The sequence below is a fragment of the Dendronephthya gigantea genome, unplaced genomic scaffold (genome assembly GCF_004324835.1).
Source record: "Dendronephthya gigantea isolate DGI-Jeju-01 unplaced genomic scaffold, DenGig_1.0 000155F, whole genome shotgun sequence".
Classification (NCBI taxonomy): domain Eukaryota; kingdom Metazoa; phylum Cnidaria; class Anthozoa; order Malacalcyonacea; family Nephtheidae; genus Dendronephthya; species Dendronephthya gigantea.
In genome coordinates, this window is record NW_021163165.1 from 137,535 (window position 1) to 165,096 (window position 27,562).

The 27,562-nt window shown below is 36.7% G+C and overlaps 1 protein-coding gene across 4 annotated transcripts in view; it reads right to left on the reverse strand.

Annotated features, from left to right (window-relative positions):
• Nucleotides 1–6,884: 6,884 nt before the first annotated feature.
• The window catches only part of LOC114537262 (lymphoid-restricted membrane protein-like), a 45,200-nt gene continuing 24,522 nt past the window's right edge, over nucleotides 6,885–27,562 (reverse strand). For all 4 annotated transcript variants that reach the window (XM_028558401.1, XM_028558402.1, XM_028558403.1 and 1 more), the window contains 37 exons: nucleotides 26,905–26,977; nucleotides 26,261–26,339; nucleotides 26,102–26,172; nucleotides 25,479–25,543; nucleotides 25,152–25,204; nucleotides 24,791–24,841; nucleotides 24,635–24,712; nucleotides 24,087–24,140; nucleotides 23,682–23,744; nucleotides 23,260–23,442; nucleotides 22,767–22,955; nucleotides 22,596–22,691; nucleotides 21,535–21,623; nucleotides 21,358–21,395; nucleotides 20,713–20,800; nucleotides 20,424–20,508; nucleotides 20,305–20,339; nucleotides 19,478–19,505; nucleotides 19,331–19,374; nucleotides 17,990–18,030; nucleotides 17,774–17,856; nucleotides 17,472–17,558; nucleotides 17,298–17,378; nucleotides 16,694–16,865; nucleotides 16,354–16,538; nucleotides 15,495–15,834; nucleotides 14,518–14,800; nucleotides 14,262–14,289; nucleotides 13,990–14,061; nucleotides 12,350–12,418; nucleotides 11,822–11,860; nucleotides 11,410–11,514; nucleotides 11,010–11,107; nucleotides 10,876–10,904; nucleotides 10,650–10,678; nucleotides 9,398–9,654; nucleotides 6,885–7,174 (listed from right to left, as the gene is read on the reverse strand). In XM_028558401.1, the coding sequence (XP_028414202.1) occupies nucleotides 6,985–7,174; nucleotides 9,398–9,654; nucleotides 10,650–10,678; nucleotides 10,876–10,904; nucleotides 11,010–11,107; nucleotides 11,410–11,514; nucleotides 11,822–11,860; nucleotides 12,350–12,418; nucleotides 13,990–14,061; nucleotides 14,262–14,289; nucleotides 14,518–14,800; nucleotides 15,495–15,834; nucleotides 16,354–16,538; nucleotides 16,694–16,865; nucleotides 17,298–17,378; nucleotides 17,472–17,558; nucleotides 17,774–17,856; nucleotides 17,990–18,030; nucleotides 19,331–19,374; nucleotides 19,478–19,505; nucleotides 20,305–20,339; nucleotides 20,424–20,508; nucleotides 20,713–20,800; nucleotides 21,358–21,395; nucleotides 21,535–21,623; nucleotides 22,596–22,691; nucleotides 22,767–22,955; nucleotides 23,260–23,442; nucleotides 23,682–23,744; nucleotides 24,087–24,140; nucleotides 24,635–24,712; nucleotides 24,791–24,841; nucleotides 25,152–25,204; nucleotides 25,479–25,543; nucleotides 26,102–26,172; nucleotides 26,261–26,339; nucleotides 26,905–26,977 (3,650 nt within the window). In that variant the 3' untranslated portion in view covers nucleotides 6,885–6,984. The remainder of the gene's footprint in view (nucleotides 7,175–9,397; nucleotides 9,655–10,649; nucleotides 10,679–10,875; nucleotides 10,905–11,009; nucleotides 11,108–11,409; nucleotides 11,515–11,821; nucleotides 11,861–12,349; nucleotides 12,419–13,989; nucleotides 14,062–14,261; nucleotides 14,290–14,517; nucleotides 14,801–15,494; nucleotides 15,835–16,353; nucleotides 16,539–16,693; nucleotides 16,866–17,297; nucleotides 17,379–17,471; nucleotides 17,559–17,773; nucleotides 17,857–17,989; nucleotides 18,031–19,330; nucleotides 19,375–19,477; nucleotides 19,506–20,304; nucleotides 20,340–20,423; nucleotides 20,509–20,712; nucleotides 20,801–21,357; nucleotides 21,396–21,534; nucleotides 21,624–22,595; nucleotides 22,692–22,766; nucleotides 22,956–23,259; nucleotides 23,443–23,681; nucleotides 23,745–24,086; nucleotides 24,141–24,634; nucleotides 24,713–24,790; nucleotides 24,842–25,151; nucleotides 25,205–25,478; nucleotides 25,544–26,101; nucleotides 26,173–26,260; nucleotides 26,340–26,904; nucleotides 26,978–27,562) is intronic.

The window sequence follows — 27,562 nt, forward strand, 5'->3', positions numbered from 1 at the left end:
AAAGTTTCTTTGATCAAAGACGGTGATAAGAGTCATCTAATTTTAACAGCGTTTTCCCAGCCAAATACTGGCTTTGGTTAAGCTTAGCATATCCTAAGGCCATCAAGTCCGAATTTCCCAAGATTCTACATACATATTACTATCATTTTCGAATGAGATACACAAGTCACACATGCGCTCATTTTTACGCGAAATAAAAAAACGCTTGCCCCCCAAACTAAAAGCGGAATTAACGACCCGTAGCATAAGCAATTGACTGGCTGTTCGATAATTTATTCGGAATTTGCGAAGGCACACGAAGCGTCTAAGTGAAAACACTTGAACGCGTTCGGAACGCATTTCGGAACGCGTTCGGAACGCGTGAATGCGTTCTGAACGCGTTCTGAACGCATTCGTCGCATTAGGTTACTTCTGAGCAGTACTGTATCTTGAACCAGCTATCTCGTTGGAAAGAAAACTCATACCAAAATGACCTACTCGAGTCAGGTTTTATTGTCTCCTTTACCAAGCCATCTACTCTTAAGTACACGGTTAAAACGACAAGAGAACAGTTTACAAGTCACGAGAACAGTCATCACAAAGCATACAAAGAATATTTAACAAAATAAATCAACTTTCAAAATGAACAGTCCTCATGGTATTGAAAGAGATATTCTCAATGTTGTAACATGTGCAATTTGAGTAAAAAATATTTTCCTCGCAAATTCTTAGTTTGTATTTATAATTATGTACAGGGTGTCTCAAAAAAAACGCAACAACTTAAATATGCAAGAATATTAATATTGTTCGTGTTTGCACCATAGTTCAGCTAAAATGACTTTTAGCATTTTAAATGAAGGATTGAGAGCCATTTTCAATTCCCAGAGGTGCACTTTAGAGCTGTATTAATGTTATTGCACATTTAAGTGTTGCGTTTTTTTTGAGACACCCTGTACGTATAGCGTGAGCGCACAGCCCTCCCACGCAAGTCATTCTACCTGTAAGCTATGTTGCAATAAGACACTTGTGCGCACATCATCTCGCGTGGAGACGGCGCATACTTTCGATAAAAACCGATTGTTCCCGAGAAAAACGGTCTCCCAAAGTTGCGTTTACTTAAACCCTTAACAACTCTCATTCTGGTCGGTCTTTGGTGGGTATCACACAGCGGATGAATCGCGCCATTCGCTCTCCACATCATCATAGCCGTATCAAATAGCGAACGATCTTGTTCAGGGCAAAAGAATTCACAGCATTTAGGGTTGTTCTTGTTGCAAACCATTCGTAGAGATTGTGGGTCGCAGGCACTCCATGTTAGCACTCCATTGCTGTGTTTTCTCGGGCAATTTCTGTTCGATGTTCGATATTTATGTGCAAGCTACCCTTTGTTTAGAGGCGAACATGTTCAGATTCGTCCTGTCATTAAAACCTATTACGAGTTATGTATGCATAAACGCGTTTGGACAAAGTCATCAACTGACAATGTGTTCAGTCATATATTTATTTATGCCGGCCTTAATGACCCTTGCCATTGTCCTATACCATATGCTACATGAAATTCCCGTTTAAAACCTTGTCAAACCATTGTACAAAGTACCAATATTTTGGCGGAAAAGGCAAAAGAAAGATGGATACATATCTGGGATGAAAGTCAAACATTTACAAACAAACGGTTTTTTCGAATGATTTGGCGCGCGTCTTGTTAACATGAAAATTGATGTATGGAAATATATCAATCGTGTACTCGTTATGGACATATTGACACATGTTACGATAAAATAAAAATTAAAGTATAAACTAACGGTGGGGAAGCATCACACAACATATACATAGAAAACGAACTTTTAAAAAAAACAGTCCTAATGCCTTGGAAAAAAACGTACTATTAAAATGTTGACATACTAAATGTGTAACCTGACAAATAAAATATTTTTTCTCGTAAATCCTTATTGTGTACTTAATTACGGTTAAAATAAAGTCACACTCTCGCGTGGAGACCGACTATATCTTCAGGAAAATCATTGCAAAATCCGACAGTTTTCGACGTACCGCGTGGGGATCACGCGTTGCGTGATTTTGGCGCTATAAGGGGGGGGGTTACCTACTTTTCTCCATTGTCTATATTTTCAATCCACTTATCACTCATTTGTATAAATGATCTATCAAGTATTGATTAAGTTGATCAAATACTTCTTTCTTAAATAATTTACTTATTATGGGAAGAATGGATATTGGGCGGTAGTTCTCACATTTCGTTCCATCTTCTGATTTGTAAATAGGTGTTACCCTAGCTATTTTCCAATCGTCAACAAATATACCAGAAAAAATTGAAAGATTTGAGATATAAGTCAGAGATGGGGTAATAATATTGCTAGATTATTTCAATATTTTTTCAGGGATCCCGTCAACCCAGGTTGCCTTGGATGTTTTTAGATTGTTTAGGTTTTTCAGAATGTTGAATTCAGTGATTATGCGGAAATGAAATTGTGAATTTGCCTCATTTGAGTTACGGTGGAGGTCTTCGTAATCGGATGAACATTCACATTCAGCAGCAAGGGTCGGCCCAATATTAACAAAATAGTCGTTCAAATGTTCTGCTTTTTGTTGGCGGGTTAGGTTAGCTGGTACTGACGGACGGATAGCGCCGGACGGACGGACGGATAACTTACTTTTCAAAAAAACAAATTTTAAACGTCATATCCGCGTTTTACCCAATCACGCATAAAAACATTAAGGATTTACATTTAAATGCCTCAGGCCTGCATTTGAATAAACAGGGCTCAGCAATGCTAGCCAGAAATATTAAGACTCATCTATTATTATCTAACTCTACTTCTAATTGACTAAACTATTCTAATCATTGCACCCTAGATAAATCGGCAGGAGACGCTTCTACACTCTTATCCAAAACAAATATAAGTTTTCCTATCCAAAATTGAAGTTGGTAATCTTAATCAAAGTTGGTAATCTAAATATTGCTAGTCTACCTAAACATATTGAGGAACTTAAAGTATTCCTAAAAAGAAATCCCATTTGAAATACTTTGCATTAATGGAAACTAGGCTAAACAATTCAATTAAAAGGATACGATATTTTTCGACGTGATAGGAATCGCCACGGCGGTGGCGTCGCAATTTACGTATGGAACAATCTTGTCTATATCAACTGAAATGATATAATCCCTGTTGTTCTAGAGGGATTGAAGCATTGAAGTAAAAAAACCGAAGATGAAACCGCTTATAGTGTGTTTCTGCTATGGCCCTCCAGACTCAAACACTGAAATATTTGAACATGTTGAAATACTTATACAAAAACTTGAATGTGAGAACAAAGACATGGCCTTGACGGGAGATTTTAACTGTAATTTATTGGCAAGCGAAACAAATACACCAACTGGGAAACTTAATGAATTGTTGCATAATTACCAACTAAAAGTAAAACAACATATAACCGCACCTACAAGAATAACTGAAAACACCCAATCCCCAATTGATATCATTAGCACTAAATTAGATGATACCAAAACAATTGACTCAGGGATTATACACTTAGGGATCAGTGATCACAGTCTTGTCTACATATGTCGAAAAATTTCCACCCAGAAAGAAAACCCTAAATTAACAGAAACGAGACAATTCAAACATTTTGATGCTTAAAGATTTCAGAGCGACTTAAGTGAAGCGCTCAGCTCATTTATGTTATTCAATGATCCGAATGAGGCATGGAAAATTTGGAAAGAACTTTTTTTAGAAATTGCAAATAAATACGGGCCGCTAAGAAGTAAAAGAGTAAAAAGTGAATATTCCAAATGGATGACTAATGAGATTCAGAAACAAACTCATCACAGAGACTTCCTAAAAAAGGAAGGCGTTAGATTAAATTCCCCCTACTATTTCCAGGCTTACAAACAATGCAAAAACCAACTAAATAAATGTATCAAGGAAACCAAGAGGCTTTACTACAATTCTAAATTAATTAACAGCTCAAACAGCAAAGAGAGCTGGCAAACACTGAACGAACTATTAAATCGAAAGTCTAGAACGACAACTGTCAACGAGATTAATATAAATGATAAAATAGTAACAGGGGACAAAGAAATTGCTAATGAATTCAATAAATTCTTTTCCCAAGTAGGCAAAAATCTAGCAAAAGAAATTCCTGATAACGATACGGATCCATTATTATATGTTTCATCTCTCTCAAACTCATTCTCTTTCAAATCAATAACTGAAGATGAAGTGAACTCTCTTATAACTAGCATGAAAACAAGTAAAGCTGCAGGAATTGACAAAATTTCGATCAAACTTTTGCAAGCTGCAGGAAAAACTATTCTGAAGTCATTGACTTTTATATTCAATTTGTCTATAAACTCTGGCATATTCCCAGATGACTGGAAAATTTCTCGGGTTACACCAATCTACAAATCTAAAGATAAGACAAATTGTGGAAACTATATAGATCGATATCCATTATATCAAATATAGCTCAAGTTTTTGAAAAATTTATCTATAGTCAGCTAATAGAATTTCTGAATAAAAATTTAATGAAGTTATTGTTGAGAATCAATCCGGCTTTCGTCCAAATCATTCGACAGAGACTAGTCTCCTAAATTCAGTAACTAATTTCTTAGACAATGTGGACAAAGGGCTGATCAACGGAGTTGTATTTCTAAACCTCAAAAAGGCATTTGATACAGTTGACCATTCTTTACTCCTAGCTAAACTTGAACGCTATGGGGTAAGAGAAACTTCCCTTAATTGGTTCAAATCTTATTTACACAAAAGGAAACAAATTTGTAAAATCAATAATGCCGAATCGGACATATCTGAAATACTTAGTGGCGCTTCACAGGGTTCTACATTAGGCCTTTATTATTCAATCTATACATTAACGACCTTCCAAAATGTCTACAAACTACTTAGGCCTCAATGTTTGCGGACGCAACCAACCCTTCTTGTCAGAGAAAATCGTCGGTAGACATTGAATTCAAACTAAACTGTGACTTAAAAATATCCATAAATGGCTAATAAGTGACAAATTAACATTAAAACTGAAGAAAACCGAGTACATGCTTATTGGATCACCAAATAACCTCCGAAAAATTCTAGAAAGTCCAAAGATAAAATATGGTGAATATGAAATAAAACAGGTAAGGGAAAAAACTGTGCTTGGACTCACCATTGATGACCAATTAAAATGGAACAAGCACAACGAAGAACAATGCAAAAAAAATTCAAAAACCATAGCTCTTTTACGAAAATCAAAAGAATTTGTCCCACAGCAGGAGTTGGTCAAAATTTACAACTCGCTAGTCTTGCCACATTTTAATTATTGCTCTACTATATGGCATGGTAATAACACATCTCATATAGATAACTTATGGAAATTACAAGCTGAGAAGCCGCACGGATCATAACTAATTCCGATTATACAAACAGATCATCCCAGATCTTTGAAACCCTTCAATAGTATCAATTAAGAAACTCTTAGACAAACGGGATCGGACAATGAGGTTTAAAATTTCTAATAACCTGGCACCTAATTACATAATAAGGATGTTTAGCAAATGCAACAATTAACAATTATTGGATGAGGTTGAGTGTGATATCGAGAATTATCAAGCCGAAGTTTGCATTATTCGCCGGATTATTCGCCGGATTAGGCGGATAACGCAAACTGAGGCTTGATAATTCTCGATATCATGCGAAAACCGAATTCAATAATTGTTTTATTATGTATTTCCTTCTTAGAGAGGAAGCCTGCGCCATTATTGACAACAAACTAGCGGCAATAAATTACGTCACCTACGGATAATTTTCAATGTCGTGTAGGTGGCAAGACATTGAGAATTAATTGTAGGTTTTTAGCCAATCACAATCGAGATTGCATTAGTAATGCATAATAATTCTAATTATCCATTACGCAGTAACAACTTAAAATTCAGTCTTCCTGAGCCAAAAACGGATTTTCTGAGAAGAAGCTTCTCCTACCGCGGGGCGATTGCATGGAATAGCTTACCTTCCTAAATCCTTCAAGCGACTGAGCTCCTGTCCTTATATAGTTTCCTTAATTCACTTAATAGTTACATTAATCTGTTGTAATCGTCTGTTTGTAATGTATTGTATTAGATATTACTAGATACGTTTAAACACACCGCCCTTTGAAAATCACGTAATTGAAAGCCTACCGTGTCTAAATACTTTTAAATAATAAATAATAATAATAATTACCCGATTGGGTAAGACGCGGATGTGACGTTTAAAATCTGTTTTATTGAAAAGTAAGTTATTCGTCCGTCCGTCCGTATCCGCGTTTTACCCTAACCATTTGTTGGCGGTAATTATATATATGTTGCCATTAATGTTGATTTCTGCAATATTAAATGATCTTCTACCTTCGCCTAATAAGTTATTTATCAGTGACCAGGTTTTTTTGATAATAGACTGTTTTGGCCATTTCTAGTTCCGAGTTGACTTTATTTCTCTCGGATTTATATATATTCCAGTAAACCTGAGAATTATATTTTTTTGCTCTCTTTTTATGAACGTCTCTAGATCCGATTTTTGATGTTGGAATTTATCCAAGGGACAGTGTTATGCTTAAGACTTCTGTCAATCCATGGGACAAATGTGCTTACGGTCGGATAAAAATTTTACCGATGGCAAAATGACGTCATTTGAGAAGTAAACGGTTGAAAAATAAATAGGTGGGTAGAGAGGCTATGTGGGTAGAGAGGCTATGCCTCAGTGGAAGCTAGTGGAATTGTCAGACGGTCCGATCGATCGATCGGATCCATCGTCGAACAAATGTGCTTACGGTCGCACAAAAATTTTACCGAAGGCAAAATGACGTCATTTGAAAAGCAAACGCTTGAAAAATAAAAAGTCTGGGTAAACATTACGGATTACATTTTTTAAAAATCAATTAATATATGTACACTTTTTCTACTATATTCAAAATTATTTAAAACGATGTTAAATAAGAATACTGACATTCCTGTCGAAGTCAAACGGCTGGTTCGTGCTCGTAATAAAGAGTCTCGAATCTTTGGTTCTTTACAAAATCGCGAAGCTTGTTCATGATGAAATATCGATCGAACACGCTGTATTGCACGAGGACGTAAAACAACATCATGAATAGGAAAGCGAAAGCAGTTAACTTGATAGAACAGCAGAGACAACGACCGAAACACGATCTATAATAACATAAAACAGTTATGAGTTCTTTTTAGACATAGGTCTTGCTGCAGTCTTCAAACAACTGTGCAGAATTTCACATTCCAAAAGCGAGCCTACTTCGATCTCAATGATAAGATGTACGACGGCTAAAACATGCGTTTAATAATTTATGATTGAAAGGAACGTTATTTAAAGCATAAATCAACTTAACGGTCAAAAAACTTTTTTCCTCCCATAGAATGTTTTATATATCCAGATACAAACTACCTATACCCCTTCCCTTCTCCAAATCGTGGAGGGAATGATGCATACAGCAAAATTAAAAGGACTTTCGTACTATGTTATAAATCAAAGTCCAAAGAATTAAATGCCCATATACGTCCCGAAGTTAAATGTATTTGAGAGTTTTCCAGGGGCCGGTTGTATAAAACTCTTAACTACGTTTTAACTACTTTTTGACCACCCAACTGTAGTTAAAACGTAGTTAACTTTAATCACGTAGTTAAGCCAGTTGTATAAAAACGTAGTTAGCGTTAACTGTAGTTAAAATCTAGTTAAAGTTAACTATCCTCAAGGGCATCGTCACAGAATACCTATCAGAAGTAGAACTCCTGTACTTTTTTCGTAAGTGTGATTCGTCATGATTCGTCACTTAGCAAGTGCATTTTTTGAGGTAGTCACCCCCCTGCCAATACTAAAAATGGGCTGATTTTACACATTGGCAGGGGGGTGACAGCCTCAAAAAAATGAGGTGACACTCTCAATATGCTTTTATTTTTGTAATTTGGGCAGCAGCGGAGTATATTTCTGTTTCGGGAGACGTGTCGATGACAAATTACGATCCTAGCAAAGATTAGCCATATCCATTTCAATTGAAACCGGTATTTTGACTCAAAGGGACCTTTTTATATTAAGAGCGCTGTTTTCGTTGAATTAAATTGAACTTTTTCCTTCTTTTATTGCATTTTTTACAATATTTTTAATTTGGATGGTCTTAAAAATACACGAAAAATTGACTCGTAAAATTGATTAAAATATAATGTAAAAGATGCCTTCGGATAGAAAAACTTTCATTCAAATGGATGGTAAAAAAAACTACGATTTTGAGGCATTTTTGAAGTGCTGTTGAACAGGTAAATGGGTAGATTTTGTATTTTAAAGCATGCAAGTATTTTGTAAGTTTTGAATTTATTCGTCAATTTCGTTGAAATGATTTTGATTTGGAAAGTATTTATTTTTAAAGGTGAATCTGTTTAAAAAGTAATTGAAATTTCGCTAAAAATTGAAGTATTTAAAACTATTCGTAGCACAATTTATTAATTTGATTATAGTCGAATTTGATAGCTCGAGAGTCGACTTTGTAATTGTACCAAGATATCGGATTTTACTTTACGACTTCGATCATTCAGCAGAAACGAATATTATAGCATTTCACTTCAGTGATGGAAATATATGTTTATTGCTTTAGGCGAGGGGACTTTGCATGCAATGTATTTCTAGTAGCACATACCACGGTGTTCAACGCAGAGACGTGGTCCAGGCCAGGGCCGTAACTAGAACGATAATTGGGGGGGTGTTTATTCATATATTCAGTGCTGCCCGACGGATTTCCATTGTGAGCTATTGCACTTACAAAAGAAATCCGTCGGGCATAACTGAATAAATGAATAAACACCCCCCCAATTATCGTTCTAGTTACGGCCCTGGTCCAGGCGTAGGGGAGTGATTGTTTTTCGGTGATTGATTATTAAACCCGAAAATATGGCTTTAGTATTTTTGCACAAGTGAATATAACAAATCCTACATTCTGATTGGTCAAATTTGACGTATCATATATGCTGTTATATATTCACCTTCAGGTGAATATGTATAGGACTTGTTCTATTCACTTGTGCAAACATACTAATCCCCGATAATCACCTTGCCTTCGGTGAATAATTGTTGATTTAATTCAGTATTCGCCTTCGGCTCATGAATATGGGCTTGTAATCACCTCGAGATATATAAATATACACCCTAAAGCCGGTTTTCCACTAGCGATATTTTTCGCGCGAAGCGACATTTTACTTTTGCTTCAGATCTCTCAACTGCAACCATCTGGAACAAATTGCTCAAATACAAAGGAATAAAGTCGCTTCGCGCGAAGAATATCGCTAGTGGAAAACCGGCTTTAAATTGTTTCTTCCATGTGCACCATGCATGATTCTATAAAATACTGTTAATACAAAAGTTAAAATGACCTTTGTTTAGCCATAGACGTTGGCCTTCTTGAAACGAGTTTTTCCTTATTCTCTCTTTCCGCTGCATCGTCGATGGTATCGCCATAAGCCGCAGCTGTTTGCTTCTCTAATTTTGGCGCTGCATTCAATTCCTGTTCGTATGTTTCTCTAACCTCGCTATCACGGCTGCTACCAAAAAGTCGGAAACTGTCATTCACTCGAATCGAAGAAACAAAATTGTAGAAGGAGCTACCACGGCGCGTTAAATCACTTGTCTCCTAAAAATTGTATTTGTGCGCAATTAGCTACAGCATCGAAATTAAATACGCAAAAGAAATACGAGCTCAGAAAATCGTCGGCGGGGGGGGGAATAAATGCGAGTAGGGAGCTTTAGCAGTGACTACGAGTACGACTACGAGTACGAGATTCGCATTCTTGCGCGTTGTTTGCTTACGCCATCAGCCAAAACTCGTAGTCGTTGGGCTTTTGAGTACGAAATCTTTCAAAAAACTCGTACTCAAAAGCCCAACGACTACGAGTTTTGGCTGATGGCGTAAGCAAACAACGCGCGAAAATGACGAATCTCGTACTCGTAGTCACTGCTAAAGCTCCCTATTGTTGCTAAGGACGTTGCAGTTCCCAAACTCACTATTAGCTGAGATAAAGACCACGCGCGGCTGTTAGCTCAGCAAATTACTCTCGTGTGCGGATAGTTTTTCGTGAGGAATTCGCCTCGAGAGGTAAGTCTCTCACGTGTGCGGGTGGTTTTCGGGCTGAGCTAACTGCCTCGCGAGGTCATTAGCTCAGCTGATGGCTCTCATGCATGTGCGGCAGGCTCGACCTAGGCATTGAATGCATTTAAGGGCTGTGATTAAGGCCTGTGATTAAGGCCTGTGATTAAGGCCTGTGTCGCGTTTTTTGTACGTACGTATACGCACGTAAAAGTTTATTGTCTATGATGTATCTATACTTTCGTGGTGAGTCAAATCTTCACCAATCCGTTTAGCTTTTGGGGAAGTATTTTACGCTAGAAGCACGTAAAAGTTTAAAATCATTTAAATGATACCATTGAGTGAAATCTTCACCAATCCGTTTAGCATTTGGGGAAGTATTTTACGCTAGAAGCACGTAAAAGTTTAAAATCATTTAAATGATAACATAGAAGCATGTCCAAAATGTCGGAGTATGGTTATACACAATTTTTTATACCGGCCCAACTTCGGAGAAGACCAGTACAAACAACAAACGAATCCAAGTAAGCGAAATATCTTACGGCTTTTGATCGTGCATCCTCGTTGGACTCTAGGAAAAAAATTCATTGAAATATAGGGAAGTTGGTTGATGGATAGATGAATTACAAAAAAGATAAACCACAGGTTTCTTCAAAGATCATGAATTATATATGTGAACATGAATGTGTGTCTGTATGCAGGTGCTATGATGTGCTACATTGATTATATGGAAAGTGGAAACTACATAAACAATGCATGGTGAGGTACCTTCTCGATGATGAGTTTGGTTCTGTAATCTAAAATACACAAAGAAGTTAAATTGTTAACGTCTTGAAAATACGTGTGCAAAATGGCGACTGTAACTACATAAAAAATTGGAGTGTAAATCAAGCATTACTCACTCTTGAACGGCTATAGTATCTGCTAACGTCTCAAGACGAAGTGAAAGCCTTTCACCATAATTTATGAGTACATCAATACCAGACATCATCCGGGCTTCCTAATAATAATTGAAACACTTTAGAACTCTGGGAATCTCCAATTTAGATCAATTGTTTTCTTGCAACATTGACATGCCCAGTGATTGTACAAAATCTGAAAAACAAACAGATTGACACCACACAAACATTTCAATGCCAGCGTGGTACAATCAGCGTAACATAATGGTGAACTACTCCTGCACAAAGGGAAACCAGCTGGAACATATGTGGCTATAATAGTTGTTAAGCCCATAGTTTGGGATATTCTCTTAATTTTCCCCTTCGAATTCTCCATGCATCAGAGACAAATACATGCATGTACCTGTTGGTAACTTCCATATTGATGTGACTGTGACGAGACACGCCGTGAACAGTCCTTTAGAGCCCCAACTTGATGGTGCAGTGAACTTAATATATCCTTGATGTTCTATGAAGGGAATTACACGCAGGTTCCTTCTTCAGTGAAAAAATCTGAACGTTGGTCTAACAACGTTGGAGGAGCTGGGCTGTGTATAATAAGAAGGGGGATGTACTCATAAACCCATGTTTGCATACTGTTAGAATAACATCTTTCAAAAGAAATCTATAGCTATGGTTCTGGGGACGACAGTCCTAGCTGCTTTACAAACTCGACAACAATTTCAAATGCAAAAAGTACTACCAAACATCATCCGACATATTAATGTCTAGATTAGTATGTGATAATAAACACCCCTTGGAGCCAAAAGTCTTACCTTTTTGTTTGTATCCCTTTTTGCATTCTCTTCAAAGGTCTATGGTTGGAATTAGAACTAGGTAATAATTCTTCAATAATTAAAGTAAGAAACTTGCTGTTGCAGATACCCGTGCGTCACAAATACCGTAATTATTCGAATAAACGCCGCGGCGTTTATTAAATATTTAGCAATTAAGATGCGGCGTTTATTCGTTTAAACGCCAATTTAACCAATACAATTAATCCCCAAAAAAACTAAGTATAAAAGTTATGTCTTTTCTATTTATATAATTATATATGAAAATTGAACTGTGGTTATAAATAAATGCTTCGAATAAACGCGCAATGACGAAAAGGTTGCAGCGTTTATTTAAGGGCGGCGTTTATTGATATTTTTGCTTGTCTCTGCGGCGTTAATTCGAGGGCGGCGTTTATTAGAGGGAGGCGTTTATTCGAGTAATTACGGTAATGAAATGTTTCCTGATACCTTACAAGACCCTCCCCCCATCCCGCGAACTAACTTAAACCGTAATAAATTCAGAGTTACCTTTATAACGTTTGACAAAGTATTCAGAGTTTTCATAATATTGTCCTCGGCTCCATTACGAGCTCGTTCCTAAAAATATTGGAGATGCTTAAAAGGTGGATTGTGGTGTCTGACTGGCTCGATCTACATCGATCGGAGTACGTACGCGCAGGCGAACGTTCAGCGAACGTTCAGCGAACGTTCAAACGTCCCAATTTATTTAAATTATAAAGTACATGTGAAATATAGACAGAAAGGGTTCTAAGACAAGTGGAGCGCCCAGCTTCATAACACATCATTATGAGCTAAGTTGAGTCAGTATAACCAAGTGAGGCAGTCTCCATCACAGCATGCAGGTACCTCAGCTAGGGGTTATCTACGCTTGCATGAGTAACGCTATGACTTGGGGTTTCTGATAACGAGGTTTCGCAGTATGCTCAATGTGTCTTTCGAGTGATGGTGGTGAAGTAACGAACCCTTTTGGGGTAATATATCCATGGTTCTGGTGTCTTTTATGGCCACATACACTGTAAACCCACCAGCGTAACAATATCAATTAAAAGTCCAAGACAGTGAAAAAAAGTATGATAGCAATTTAGTCTGAATCCACTGACGCAAAGGATATATACAATGGAAATAAATTGTGCATGCTGAACTAATGAGTTGAGCAGATCAAAGAATGAATAAAATGAATCCCCTGAGTCGCGAACATTACATGCATTCGTTTCGACGCTTTTGTGTGTTCAGTTACGCCTAATACCTAGAATTGGCTTTTTTGGAAAGGTCTAACATTGTCTGATACACTCTGTTTATTTAGTCTTAGACTGTAAACATCATAAGCCGTGTTTACACTCCGGGCCTAGGCCTGCATGGCTTTAACCGAGCTGGTTTCAACCTGATTCTTTCAGTTTAAACGGACTTCGGTCAGGCCTTTGTCGGGAAATCCAAGCCTACTAGTTAGTTAGTTAGTTAGTTAGTTAGTTAGCAAGTTAGCTAGTTAGTTAGTTAAGGAGGGGGGTTGTTATTGGTTAATCTGATAGACTTATCGCAAAGTAGTTAGTTTGAACAGGTTAACCTGATTATTTGGTAGTACGTTTACACTATGTAGTTTAAAGCTAGTTCTCTAACTTGGAAATAATACTCTCTATAGCCCATGCGCGTCTAAAATTCTCTAAAAATGTGTTCTCCCCCCCTCCTCTCATTCAATGTTGAATTCTAATGCACTTTCGTTTTTACGACATTACAACAATTAACATATTAATTAGGGACCAACATTGAAAAGGGGGAGGGGGGAATTCGGCGAAAATGCGAGCGTAGGTGGTCACAGTAGTTGTGATATCGCGATAGCGTGCGCCGTCCTATTAACTTTTGGCCAAGATTGTAGCTTCATCCAGCTTTACATTTATTTTCATGAAAGTAACCGAATGAATAGATCGGATCGAATGACCTTTTTCATAATGACGTCAAACGCGAACAGACTGATCTTACACGAAGTTTAATTGGATCGATAGTTTTATGGAGCCAATCAAATTTCGTGTAACATCATACTTTCCGCGTTTGACGTCATTATGAGAAAGGTCTATTGGAATTCGTGGACAAAATGTCGACGTGAAGGCTTCACGTTGAAGCGAAGGCTACAATCCAAATCATCGCGTATTTACCTGGTATTCCAATCTTTGTGGCAAACTGTCCTTGTCAGTACGAAATGCGAGACAGACGCTCTTGAACAATTTCTGTAAATTTAAAGCAATTACAGGATTCAACCTTCTACATCTTCTTTAAGCAAGATCATACTAAGCTATAGTGTACATCTGAATAAGCTATAGTCTACATATACAGTAAACGTTTACTAATGAACGAAGGTTACTTTTTAACATTACTCTCCTAAAAGAAAAAAATAGTAAAGTGGAAGCAATGTTCCAGAGATGCATACCTCTAATTCTTTCTCATCCGATGGAAGACTGGAAATAAAAAGCGGTGTATTCAATAAAGAAGAATGCTTAGTGAACTAAATATCGTTGCATTACTACTTGTTTCTTCAACGGAATAATGTCTGTATATTCCCAATATACATTCGCAACACTTTGAAGAGAGGCAGTAGGATTAAGTTTTTTTACGAATATTTATTAATATAAGTATGAAATTACGTTTTTGATAAGTATGATTTCTTTGCGATTTATTTCTCTTACCTAGAATTTAGTGACACGCCCAGAATATAACTATTCGCTTGAACCGGTGAAGATTTGTAATCACTATCGATGTCCGATAATCGATCACCTTCCCTGGACGAATTCGTCAATCTACTCCGAGTTCTGGAGTTTTCATTTCGATTTGTATAAATTTCGGCCGGAGGACCATCGAATGTAAACACCAGCTTGTCCTCATTCGTATTTTCTGAGTTTGTTGTGAGATTCTGTCCGCATGGAGAGTTCCGATCCTTCTCGTTACTCGAGGCAGGCACTGGTTGACTTCCTTTTATAAGAGATATACGAATTTTGAAACATATTATTAGACGAGATATATCATAAAACAATATTTTATCACATTATTTTAACTAATCGATATGAAACAGCAATGTAGTTTTTTTGACAAATTCCCAAATTGGCTCTTTAACTGCCGGAATTATGAGTAGAAAAATACTTACTTTTTTTCATTAAGCGATTGATGTAGAGGAATTTATTTTTAATAAAAATGCAATGTTTAATTGTGAAATTCTCAGAAAACATACAGAAAATATAAGCCAGTACCTTTGTATATTGGTAGCCTTGGCGTGGATAATATTAGGTACAGATACCTATCCAGCCCTGCTGAGCCCACAAATTGAGTATAGTGTCAACGACGATCCACTTATTTTGACACCCAATACAGAGCTTACTCAAGGTAACCTTTTGTAACAAAATTTCGGCCAATTTTTCGGCCATCCGCCGGCCATTTTTGACTTTGTTTAAAAGACGCACCCAAGAATTAAAAGTCTTTTAAACTACCTTTATTTATCTTATCAAAAACTCATGCAGAGAATAACGCGTATGCCAACATGGAGTCGTTTATAAAGGTTTAAAGTGACTTTTAATTTGTTGTGAGTCTTTTTTCTACACGCCTTCGCTCAGTATATAAATCACCTTTGACGATGAGATTCATATCAATTTATAGAGTGGTAAAAGCTCACCTGCAACACTTTTTCGGAGTCCACAAGGAGGAGTTATATTGCTTATCTTACGAAATCTCGATGGAATGGTGGGAGAGGTTGGTGCTGAATCACCGTCGAATGGGTGAACATCAGAAAGCCCGCCGGAACAAGTACAACAAGAACTGTGATTCGTGTTGCGCGTCTCTTCTGCATAAAAATCAGTGAGGAGGTTCTTGGCGCAGTCATCGCTGCTACCTGGCGAGATACAAGTCGCGTTTTTGGTCTCGGTAAAGTCGTGAGGATTTCCGAGTGCTTCCTTGTCTCTTCCGCACGTTTCCCGATATTTATCCCATTCACGTAGTTCTGTGCTGTGATCAGGCTTGGAAGGTAAGAAAATTATTATCTGAATTTGAAGTAACAAATTGACAAAGCTTTCTAATGTTTGTACTTTATTTCCAAGTAGTGAGTAGTTCAAAAGCTCGTAGTTCGTTAATGCAGATAGGCCAAAGTATCCCGGTCTACTTTTTTTGCACCTTAGTAGTTGTTGTCTCCTGGGTATAATACAATTCATGGACAATAAATGTTTATTTATAGTCTGATTCAATTGATACACACTGTATACTAAAATAATTTTTAAACCGTAGAAAATTAAAGGACTAGCAATGGTGCCCAATTCGACTGGAATCAAAAATGGCGGCCGATTAAACTATACGAGATTACGGTCATGTGTGGTCAGTTTGGCGACCTCTATCTTACTTAGTAGTTCAAAGGCTAAAACAAAATCAGCTCGTACTGTACGATGCATGTCACATTTCCAGATCTTAAATTTTAAAACTTGAAGAATTTTCACATCCATAGAATATAAATAACACTAACAATTGGTCTTAATTTGCACTACCTTGGTGAAGGTTTTGTTTTTCGCTGAATCACCTTCAAATGGTTCAATCAGATTGGGCGATATCCAGCGATCATTTTGCACGTCAAACGGTCGGATCAGATTTGGAGATATGCTCGATAAGGCTGAACCATCGTCACATTGATTGCTCGAGGAACCCAAACTGCCCGGCGATTTGTCGCACATCTCTATAATAAGATATTTTGATATTTTAAGTGTTTTTTTCTTCCCTCTTCATCAACAAGCTTGGGCAAAAAGAACGTGGTTCCCAAGTAATCTGAAAAGATAAACGACCGAACGTTTTCCTATACCAATATCACCTTATACGTCATTGTTAACTCACCTGTTGAATCGCAATTCTCCACTTCTTTATTAGGGAAGGGTGTGTCGAATGATTTTTGTCGATTAGAAATGCAGTTAGAATCAAAGCTGTTCCCATCAATTGGAGTGCTAACACCCAGTGGAACATCACCTTTACGATTATTCGGCTTACCATCGGGTGAATCTCGTATAGTCTAAGAAAAGAAAACAAAAGTCCTCCTCCTTAATATGTTCGATCCCCCATTTTTGCTGATGGTTTTTTAATGACCTGTTTGGCTCTCATACAAAACATGAGCTCAATTCTATTTTGTTTATAATAACCAGCCCTTCTGACGAGACCCTTCGTGGCCGATTTTTGCTGTTGCATAACTACGTTTTGTTGAAAAGTTAAAGAGTGTCACGCTGTTCCTAGGTCAATAATAAAAAAAAAAAACTTTACACCCATGGTCTTTACTTTTTTTTGTATGGAATAAGAAAGTAAACTGCTTTTGCATGTATTCATTCATATAACGACACACAGAGTTCATCGCGGATTGTTAGGTAACTTCAAGAATTCGAACTCGTGTTTTTACAAAATTATTTAACATCTGAATTTAAATATATACACAAGAGCAGTCTTCCCCTACCAAACACCGGGAAACCAAGAATGCTCGAAGTTTATTCCTGACTTGATATCCTGTTATCGCTGAAGACTTTGTTCTTGAATGCTGAACAGAAGTGGCAGATTCATGACAAAAGCTGGGAAATTGGGAGGCAAATTTAAATATTTAGCGTTATCATGCCATGGTCTCGAAACTCACCGAATTGTCACAAGCTTCCGATGGGATTGTTTCCATAATGTCCTGTAGTTCCTGTTCATGTTTCGATACTGACAACGATAACGACTCCTGAAGAACATTGACAACTAAATCGTCGTCTAGTCTAGTCTATTACAGTTCAAAATACAATCTCGAAACCAGAGACCGCAATCCATCGGGGGATAGAATTGTTCTGAAAGACATGACTAATCTATAAACTATCTATTTATTCCAGATTATGCTGAATCCTTTCGTGACTTGTCCAACAGAATAACAGTTGAAGAATAGACCTACGTATACTGTACCTGAAGGTTTCGTGATCTTTTATTTTCAACAGCTAAGTCCATGGCAGTTTTTTCTAGCTCCAATTCGACCTTAGATAATTTGGCTGATGAAATATAAACACAAGGTTGCATTTATATTCGGGCTAATTGATAAAGCTTTTACCAGGGACGTATCTTATAAGTAATTACATTAAATTGAAATTCAAAACCAGATCCTAACTAATACAAAGAATACACCTAAAGCCTTCCTGTGTTCTTCTTCAAGTTCTTTGTGCTTTCTAGAAAAGTAATATCAAAATCTATGCATAAAATCAGATGCATAAAAATCTAGTGTAGTCAGATAAAATAACACTGTATATCAACAACTCCATCAAACATCAACGGATTTGCGAAGTTTAAGGTCTTGAAAGTGGCTTATTTACCTATTAAGGGTCTTAATTTACCTTTTAGCGAACACCGGGCTGGGCTTGAATTTATCATGTAACAATTAACACTTATTTACTGACGCCGAGGGAAACAGTGTGTTTTGTCGACCCTCGAGTGCTCGTTGTTTCCCGAGGCGGAACGGCGGTCTCGGGTCAACAAAACACACTGTTCCCTCGGCGTCAGTAAATAAGTGTTAATTTTTACATGTTAAATTCAAGCTAGAGCTTAAATTCAAAACACACAGTTTTCCCGAGGTGTCGGTAAATAAGTGATTTAATTGTTGTTATATCTAGTGCCAAAATGAAAATAAACCGGAGCGCAAAGAAGAGCCAATTCCTAGACATGTATAGATTAGAATATGAAACAAAGTTATATAGTTCAGAATAAGAAATAATATAAAGTTAAATTCGAAAACTCTCCTGTGATTTCCATGGTCGTCATGCTAGGGAAAGCATAGCAACGAGCATCAAATTTCATAACTTGCCCTAGGGAAAATTATGAAATTTGATGCCCGCACGTGTTGATCACGCTTAATCATGGAGATTTGAAGCCCTCCACGCGTGGATGTCTTGTCCAATAAAAAAACAAAAAAACAATTTTGACACTAGGTATATAGCAATTCAATTTAATGTACGGAAGTAAGTGGAGTAAATCAATGCTGGGATCGTCTTCGCACTGAAACAATCGTTCTTCAATGTTACAATTGTTTTCGTACGTAATCATAGAAAAATTCTTGTATTGTTATATAAAATATGAAAAGTTGAAAGTAGGGACACAGGTTGTTACATGTCTAAATCATTTAAACTGCGTATAAGATGTTGGGAAAAGTTTAGAACAAGCGCAGCATTCGTCACATTTGGTACAGGGCTGCTTTGGACCCCATGCCAAGTCTGGAACGCCCCTGTCATATGATGGAAGTTTCATGGTGACAACACAAGACCGCAGAAATATCTATTTTTCAAGATCAACAAAACAAGTTTCAAGATCAACCAAACAAGTTTCAAGATCGACCAATTTTGTTGTGGGATATAGCCGGCTGCTTAGGACAAGGAATAAAGACAAAACTTTGACAGCTCTTTAAGTATGCAGATGGGCGATTATTCTTTACGTGTGTAGCATATTATTACATGCATGATAAGGAATGGAACATACCTCTCCAACTCATGATATTTTGATGCAAATTCGCCGCCTGCGTCCTAGAAATGTTTGACATATTCTTTCAATAACATGACTTTGGTTTTTAAACTACGTTATATATTTTATCATTTCGTCGATGGATTTAGTGACACATAAAGATACCTCAGGTGATGATGACAGCGCTTCTTTTCTAAAATTAGTATAAGAAGTCGAACGTTTATTTACGTTGTATTATAACATTCTAGCGATTAGACTTTTGGCAGAGGAAAGTTTATATGTTAAAATTGTGCGTAAGTTCGTGTGTTCTGTTTGGATTAATATTAAAATAAGCCCAACGATGACAATAAATGAAACAAAAAAAAACAACAAAAGCAAATGCTAGGAAAATATGCGATTGTAAAGAAAAAAAACAACAACTAAACATATCAGGGGCGGATCCAGGCTGATGGAAATGCATCCGTTAAAATTTTAGGAAACCAGATAATTAAATATGAAATTAGCAACAAATAATACTTGCTTTCCTTCTAATCTCTTTATGGTAAAGATACCGATGTATTTTATACTCGACCAGTTTAACTATACCGTCTATACGGTCTACGAAAAGTATAAAACAGACTGACAAGATAAAAAAGTAGTGAAGGTCAAATCAGTAACATTGGAATGTGGTGTATTCGACTTTGGTAAGGTCGAATATTTACCGGAAAAAGGTAAGGCGTACTGTTGCCAGTCAGAAATATGAGGAAAGTATAGCTAAATGGTTTTACGATATGGGGAAAATAATTTTTTTTAAATGAATAATCAAATACGCTGTACCCTATAGTCTATAGCTTTGTCAGTATAACCTGCAGAAGCCTCATATATTAGTAAAAATTAAAAAACAGAACAAGAAAACAAGAAAACATGCATGCATGGATGTAATTATGTATACATTACGAAAACAAAACAATTCACGGCAAAAGATTTATAGTACAATGTAACTGAATTCTTACTTGATACGCTGTAATTCTGTTTCTTTATCCATGAGCTAAACGAAAAAAATTCCATACGATTGCTTCGAATTTAGTTGGCAAAAGACATATAAAAATTAATAGAAGACAGAATCAGGTACCTTATTTTTCAAATCGGTACATTGCTTCTGCAAATGTTTCGTATTTTCCAAACTGGTTTCCAATTCAGACGCTAATTCTTCAATCCTGTGCCGGAAAAAATAATGAGGGAGAACTTGAATCGAATTACCTGAGAATGGGCCTGAGAAATAACAGTGTGATAGTCTCCTCGCGAGTGAGCCAAAGAAGCAAGATAAGCGTTCACATATTAGCTAGTGGTTTTAGTCGGTCAGCAGCTATGAACAATTTTCGAGGTGTATAATTTTAGGGTTTCTAATCTTTATGGCTTACTTTGTTTCCATATCTTCATTTCCTAGAGAGAGATTTCCAATCTTTTGAAGAGCTTTATCTCGTTCGTCTTGTAAACAATGATTTTCATCTATAGGAAGGGAATGCGTAGGTATATAGCTATATCTCTAAAAATCTTTACGATGGAAAAACTTATTTGTTCTATGTTCAAAACAACATGTGATTTAAAATATTTTCTTGACCGTTCGTAGGCTATGCCGTTTTTATATTACAGCCGGGTGGGAATTTGGCAAACTTGTTAAACAGACTGTTTCTTAACTTTGTATATCTTGAAAACTATAGAAAAAACGATTTTCCAGCCTTTTACATACAAACACACAATTGTTGACAAGGGCTGTATTTGTGACCTATCTCTTTAGAAAAATTAAACAGTGAGTCAAATACTTCAATATATATAGCTAGTAACTTGGTCTATACTATGTTTGGTGTAAGTTTTATGATTTCTGCAGCTCCTATTTTCGCTCTTTTAAACTGCCTTTGTCAAAGAGTCATGCAAGTGTATGATGACGTATATATAGCTATTAGCTACTTCAAAAAAGAAAATCGGGGAATAAACTAAACTCTTATTCAGAATTTGAGTCTGAATTAGTTCCGTACATTATGCTAGTGGTAACAAGTAACATTTACCTTTCAGTGACTCGATCAACGCCAATAGTTTAGATACCCTGGAAAAGATACATGCACTCGCTACAGAAACATCATCACTATATATAGGTATGACTAAAATATAACTTATATAAGAGCTTTAAAATGATAATACTAGCGCATTTTATAATTGCGCTAATTCGATTTCACAAAACTTACCTTTTCTCTGACGCCTTTCTTGCTAATGACAGAAGCCAAATTTTTTCAGCAAAAAATTCCATTTCCTTTTCTAAATCTCTCTGAAGGCTCTGAAATTTAAGCAAAGAAACGGCAATCTGGATTAGCATGCACGTGCCGATTATATTTTTGTCGTGCACCGACATAGATAGTTAATATAATATCTTTATATGGCTTTCTACCAAAATCGCAACTGACTGGTCAATTCTAGTTTTCCCTGGCAAGTAGCAACGGAACCAGCAATGAAAATTGAGTATTATTTATCGTTGTCATGTTGTTAAAAAGTCGCTTTTGAGCATTTTCTTCGATGTTTTCTACTTGTTAGCGGAATTTTTTATTGCAGCCAGAACAAAGTGTTTTATTATGTACACAAGCGCCAGATATGAGGTATGCTGCAATTTCATTGGTTGGCTACTAGACAGATATTGGCTCATATCTGTCTAGTAGAGAAAGTAAACAAAATGGCTGAAAGATTTGGGGAGTTGAGTGAAATGGAAATCCAAGCTTTAGTTGATAATAGCACACCAAAATGCACCGAAAGGGCGAGAAAGTTTGTGTACATAATAAAACAGTTATTTCGCTCAATCTCGTCGTATATGGCCGATAGCCAACTCGGCGCAACGCGCGCCTCGTCGGCTATCAGCTCATATACGACTCGAGTTCGCAGAATAACTGTTAAATATCTCCGATGTTTTTTGCAGAAAAGATTGTGAAACCAAAAAGTTATTTAAATTATAGTATAGTATCCTTTAATTAAAGTGGTATCCTTTTTTGTCCTTGACTAAGCTAAAAGTACGCAAATAAAACAATTTACTGTTCACCAAAATTAAAAATCGCAGAAAATGTTCAAAAACGTCGCAAAATGAATTGATTGCTGGTTCTGTTGCTACCTCGTTGCCAAGAAAAACTAGAATTGACCAATCAGCTACGATTTTGGTTGAAGGCCGTGTCCAAACCATGTGTTCTATGAACTGTGCGTGAAAACAGTAACCCGTGCAAATATATATGCAAGTTGCATACATATACGTCAAGTCTTATCATACTTCTCTGATTTCTCTATTTTCTCGAGTCTTCTCCAAACTGACCAACTCCGAGATTGTTTGCAAAGCTTTCTCTTTTTTCTCGCGGAAATCTGCGGCCTAACAATAAAGAAATATTGCGGTAGCTAATTTAACAATTATACAAGCATCATGCATATTCGGCTCAAAACATACCACTTGTGAAACGGCGGCAAAATACTCATTGGATTTCGATAGTGGTGAGTTGCTGGATGAATTGAGAGATACCAATGAAAGAGGTGATGTGAGTGACTTTGGACTATCAAACACGTCGTTTTCATATGAGGAATTCTGATACGACGATGGCGAGTAACCAACTATTGGTGAAGGCAAGCAGTCGTCAATCTAGACAAAATTGAGCAAATTTATTATATAATTTATTATAATTCGAATCCCCAGGAAGTAATGAATACTTTGAAGACCTAAGTTCAAGTACACTCGCCTATGTTTAAAGGCACACCATGTATTTCTTCAACTGAATTAGAGTTTTGTAAAAATACTTTGGCGAGAAGTTTTTAGATTTGAACTAATAGTTGAAACATTGGTAAGCATCTCTGGTTATAGTTCGAGACGCTTCAAGCTATTCTTCCGCTTCCTCATTCTTCAACACTTGTAATATTTTCTAAACTATGTCTTATGATAAACTTACAGCAATTTCTTGGAGTTCCTGCTGCAGAGTGCTGCCAGTTGTGCCGAACTTCGCTGTGTGTCGCATCAGTTTGTTCCTTTCCGTTGAGGAAAATGTCGAGGCGTTCCGGACCATCAAACGATTCAGATCCTCCCGAACTTGATACAATTCTGCTTCCATCTTGTTGCGCTCTAATTGTAGGGTCTGTGAGGAAAGTCATCAAGTAAATTCTACTATTTATATAAAGTTCGAAAGCAATTATAATTTTTTAATGCACTTAATGAAAATTCATGCATGTTATGAAAGCCTTCGTAACGTTGCTCGACCACTTTGTAGTCGGCGTCTGCTTACCATGCACGACTCAGAAGGCGATATTGAAACTATGCTTAAATTACAAAATATCCTCTAGGTGAAGAAAGATACGCCGATTGCATGTTAGCTACCTCTTTTTGAGTTGTCAGATTGGATATGATACTTGTCAAGTATTCTTGCGTTCCTGTAGACTCCTTAAATATGAGAATATTATGGTATTCGTAAACTTTGTATTACCGGCAAAGGATTCCTAAAAATAGTACAACATGTGACAAAGTTTTTATTTCTTTGACAGGCACAATTTAAGAAAATTCATGTGGATATTTATTTGTCAATATAAATTACTACATCTCTACAAGAAATGCAATTTGTGGAAAAAAAATGAAACAATTAGGAATTAACGCAAACAGTCGGGCAAATATTGAAAACATTGAAGAAATATATAGGAGAGAGAGAGTAAGATATTCGCACCGAAAAACTTGAAATGGATTTTCTATTTTCCGCTGAATTCGCTTCCGTCCAACTTTCCCACATACCTCATCCATTTCATCTTTGACATCTTGTAGTTCTTCTAGTTCAATCAACCTTTGCTAAGTATACAAGAAATTAAAAACAGGAAATTTAAATTCGATAAAGGACTTATATCGAAGCCGTTTTAAGGAACGGGAGTTAATATTGGGAAAGCAGTTGGCTCATATTGCGGAAAAGGTTATCGCACAAATTCCACTGAATGGAAAAGGTTTTAAAAGAATAACATTGATGGCGGATAAAGTCATAAATGGGATAGCTTGGATGACGGAAAATTAATGATAAAACGTCTTTAAATGCTGGAGATTATGAAATGAATTTCATGGATGCTGGAGGTTGTGAGAAGTATTATAGTGTAGTTGGTGGACAAGACAATTAAGTGGAAAGGCCTATAAAGTGTAGAAAAATAAAATGAAGAAACAGCATAGATGGTAGAGAAGGTAGGAAAGATTGCGGAGGTTATGAGGAAAGTACCATGGATGGGCGGAGATGACGAATGATGACAAAGAAATTAGAAATATATGACAAGTTCATGGAACGTGGTTCAATTTTTTACCTTCTCTTCATTGTATGCCAGGCAGACATTTTGATGATCCTTAGATAAGCTTTCCAATGTTCTGTGCGCTGCGGAAAGCTGCAATAAATATTTACAAAAAATTAATTGTTCCAAGCTGCTTCAATATATCAATGCCTGATTTGGGAACAAATTAACCTTAGACTGTAGCTCTTCTTGAAACTCGCTCAACATTACTCTGTCTTTTTCCTATATATACATAGAATTATTGGTATCTGTATTAATTTGAAGATTTTTATCCGCTCGTTACTCTTATAGTTTCAAGCGTAGTCACGAATAAACATGAAGCTTGAAGCATTTCATTGACCTTGCATGAGATAGCGCCATGCAGTTTATCTGTAACTGCACGAGAAACTATATCATTACATGTTAAAAATACAGGTTCGCAGTAGCTACTATTTGATCGGCTGACTTGTTCTCATAAACAGTTAAAAGACAGTCGATTCACTTGTTCTCATAAACAGTTATAAACGTTACAAAAAACTCCCTCAGCACTAACCAATTGCTTTGCTTTGGTCTGAAAAACGTGGCTGGTTTCTTGTAAGTCGGCGACTGCAAATGGAATAAAAATGTTGAATAATTTAACAAATTTTCAACATGGCGTTTGCAACATTACAACTACTAATCTCATTTTTTACAAAATAGGCCCACTCGGCCCCACTGCATGAGATAACTCAGCACGACTTCGCCGTACCTGAATACCCCCGACCTGTTATTGAACAGGCTTAACTGAGTGTACACCATGAAAGGCACAGATATATTTGTTTCATGAGATTTTTTCAAGCATGTAGACCATCGAACAGCAAGCCAAACTTCATTCTTTTACCTGTTTGTCTTAGCTCTTCATTTTCTCTCTCGATGCTTTTCTTCTTTTCGTCCAACTTTTGGTAACTAAAAGAAATGAAGAGGAACAACCTGGTAGGAAATTATGAAGCATGGACAGGTGTTGAGGGTTCAGAACGTTTGACAGGAAAAAATCATAGACAAAAAACAGGCCTAGATAAACATTTCATGTTTCCTACAAGAGGACGTGGAAACGCTAAGAACCAAATCGGAACTTGGAAATCGAATACAACAGTTACAGCTGTTTCTAACAAATTTGTACACATTATCAAAGAGCAACAATTACATGATAATATATTGAAGGGTTCCAGAACTCGCTTCAAGGCATGTTTAAGGCTCGCTTGAATACAACAGCTGCAGTTTCTAACAAACTCGGTGTACAAGGTAAAATTATCACAGGAACAGAAAAATATTGGAGGGTTTATTAAGGCTTTGCCGTAGTTTCTGAAAAAATCTAGATTGTGCGTTGTAATAAAACCTTCGAAAGGTTTTCAAGCTGCATGCATCTATAGGGGGATTGGAATAGCGAGAATTTGGCGACTGTGAATAATATGGTTAAATATTCTAGTACTCTATGCATATATTACAAGAACTTCTTGTACCAACCTGCGAACTTGTCTACGCAGATTATCGACTTCCTTTAATAGCTGATTATTGCTTTCTTCCGTATTCTCCATCTGGCAAAACCAAATTCGAAGCTTAGAGGCTTTATTCACAACTCACCATGTACTCTGTTGCTACAGCTGAAAAATTAGTCGGTTATACCTGAAAACTTAATTCAACGTTGTGATCCACGAGACGTTTATTGTTCAGCTGCAAGTCTTCGATTTTGGTGACGAGTTCCCTACGCATATGGACAAATAATTTTAAAACGTCGGCGATTTAACGTTTCCTGACTTTTAGTATGTTTTGTGGACCCAATATGATCGTATATTAATTAACTCCCAAAGTTAAGTCAACTTAGGTGAGTGAGTAACAACCGCACTGTAAAAAGATTTATTTATTGAACCAACTTATTATTGGTTAAAATAGCTAAGAACTTGAATAAAACAATATAGAATTGATCCAAAAGTAATGAATCTCAGACAACCAAATTCAAATTACTTGTGTACATTTTAGTACAAATTCCGAGGTCGTGGTATCTAGACATTCTTTAGATCAGTGTTCTGTTAGGCAGCCCCGTGTGACCACCAAAAACGTCCTGAAGACAATTTTGGAGGTGAAACTAATTTACATATTCAAGATTTCAGGATGTATTAAAGAGCACATATTAATAAGCAATGATGCTGAAAACGATGGTTTCAAGTCATAAAAACGTTTCAAGTCGCAGGTAAGATGTGCATGTGTGTTCAGCAAACATGTATTATTAATTATTATGCACTATGAAAAAACTGTTTTGGACTACGTACCAGTCCTGTTTCAAAGGCGATTCACCTCCCAATCCTTCTACACTTTCAGAGGTCACATTCACAAAGCGCGAGTCTGCAAAAATTGTAATTAAAATACGTCACAATTCCATAGGCAGCCCAGACATGTTTTCGTTCTCGTGGCGCTCGCGCGTGTGCACGAGTCTACTTGGTCTATTATTATGACAAGGTTGGCAAGTTTTTTTACTAAAATATACGACAACGTTTGCCACGGCAAATTACAAATAAAAATAATATAAAAATTATATCGGTTTAAACGCCGGTAATTTGACTACATTCTCCCGTTTTAACTTCAAACGTTAATTTTAAGGATGCTAAAAAAGCAAATTTGTATCGATATTTTGACAAAATTTTGTCAAAATTATGCTAGTGGCACCTACCCTGTGGTGTCGTCATAATTTCGAATTTCAAACAGAAAACTGATTGGCTCTTGCGTGCGAAATTCCCAACTGAAAAAACGACAGCCAATTTTCTTGTTTGCAAATCTAAATAATGACGACACCACAGCCGGGTAGGTGCCACTAGCATAGTCTTGACAAAATTTTGTCAAAATATCGATACACATTTTCTTTTTTAGCATCCTTAAAATTAACGTTTGAAGTTAATTAAAACTTCGGGAGAATATAGTCAAATTACCGGC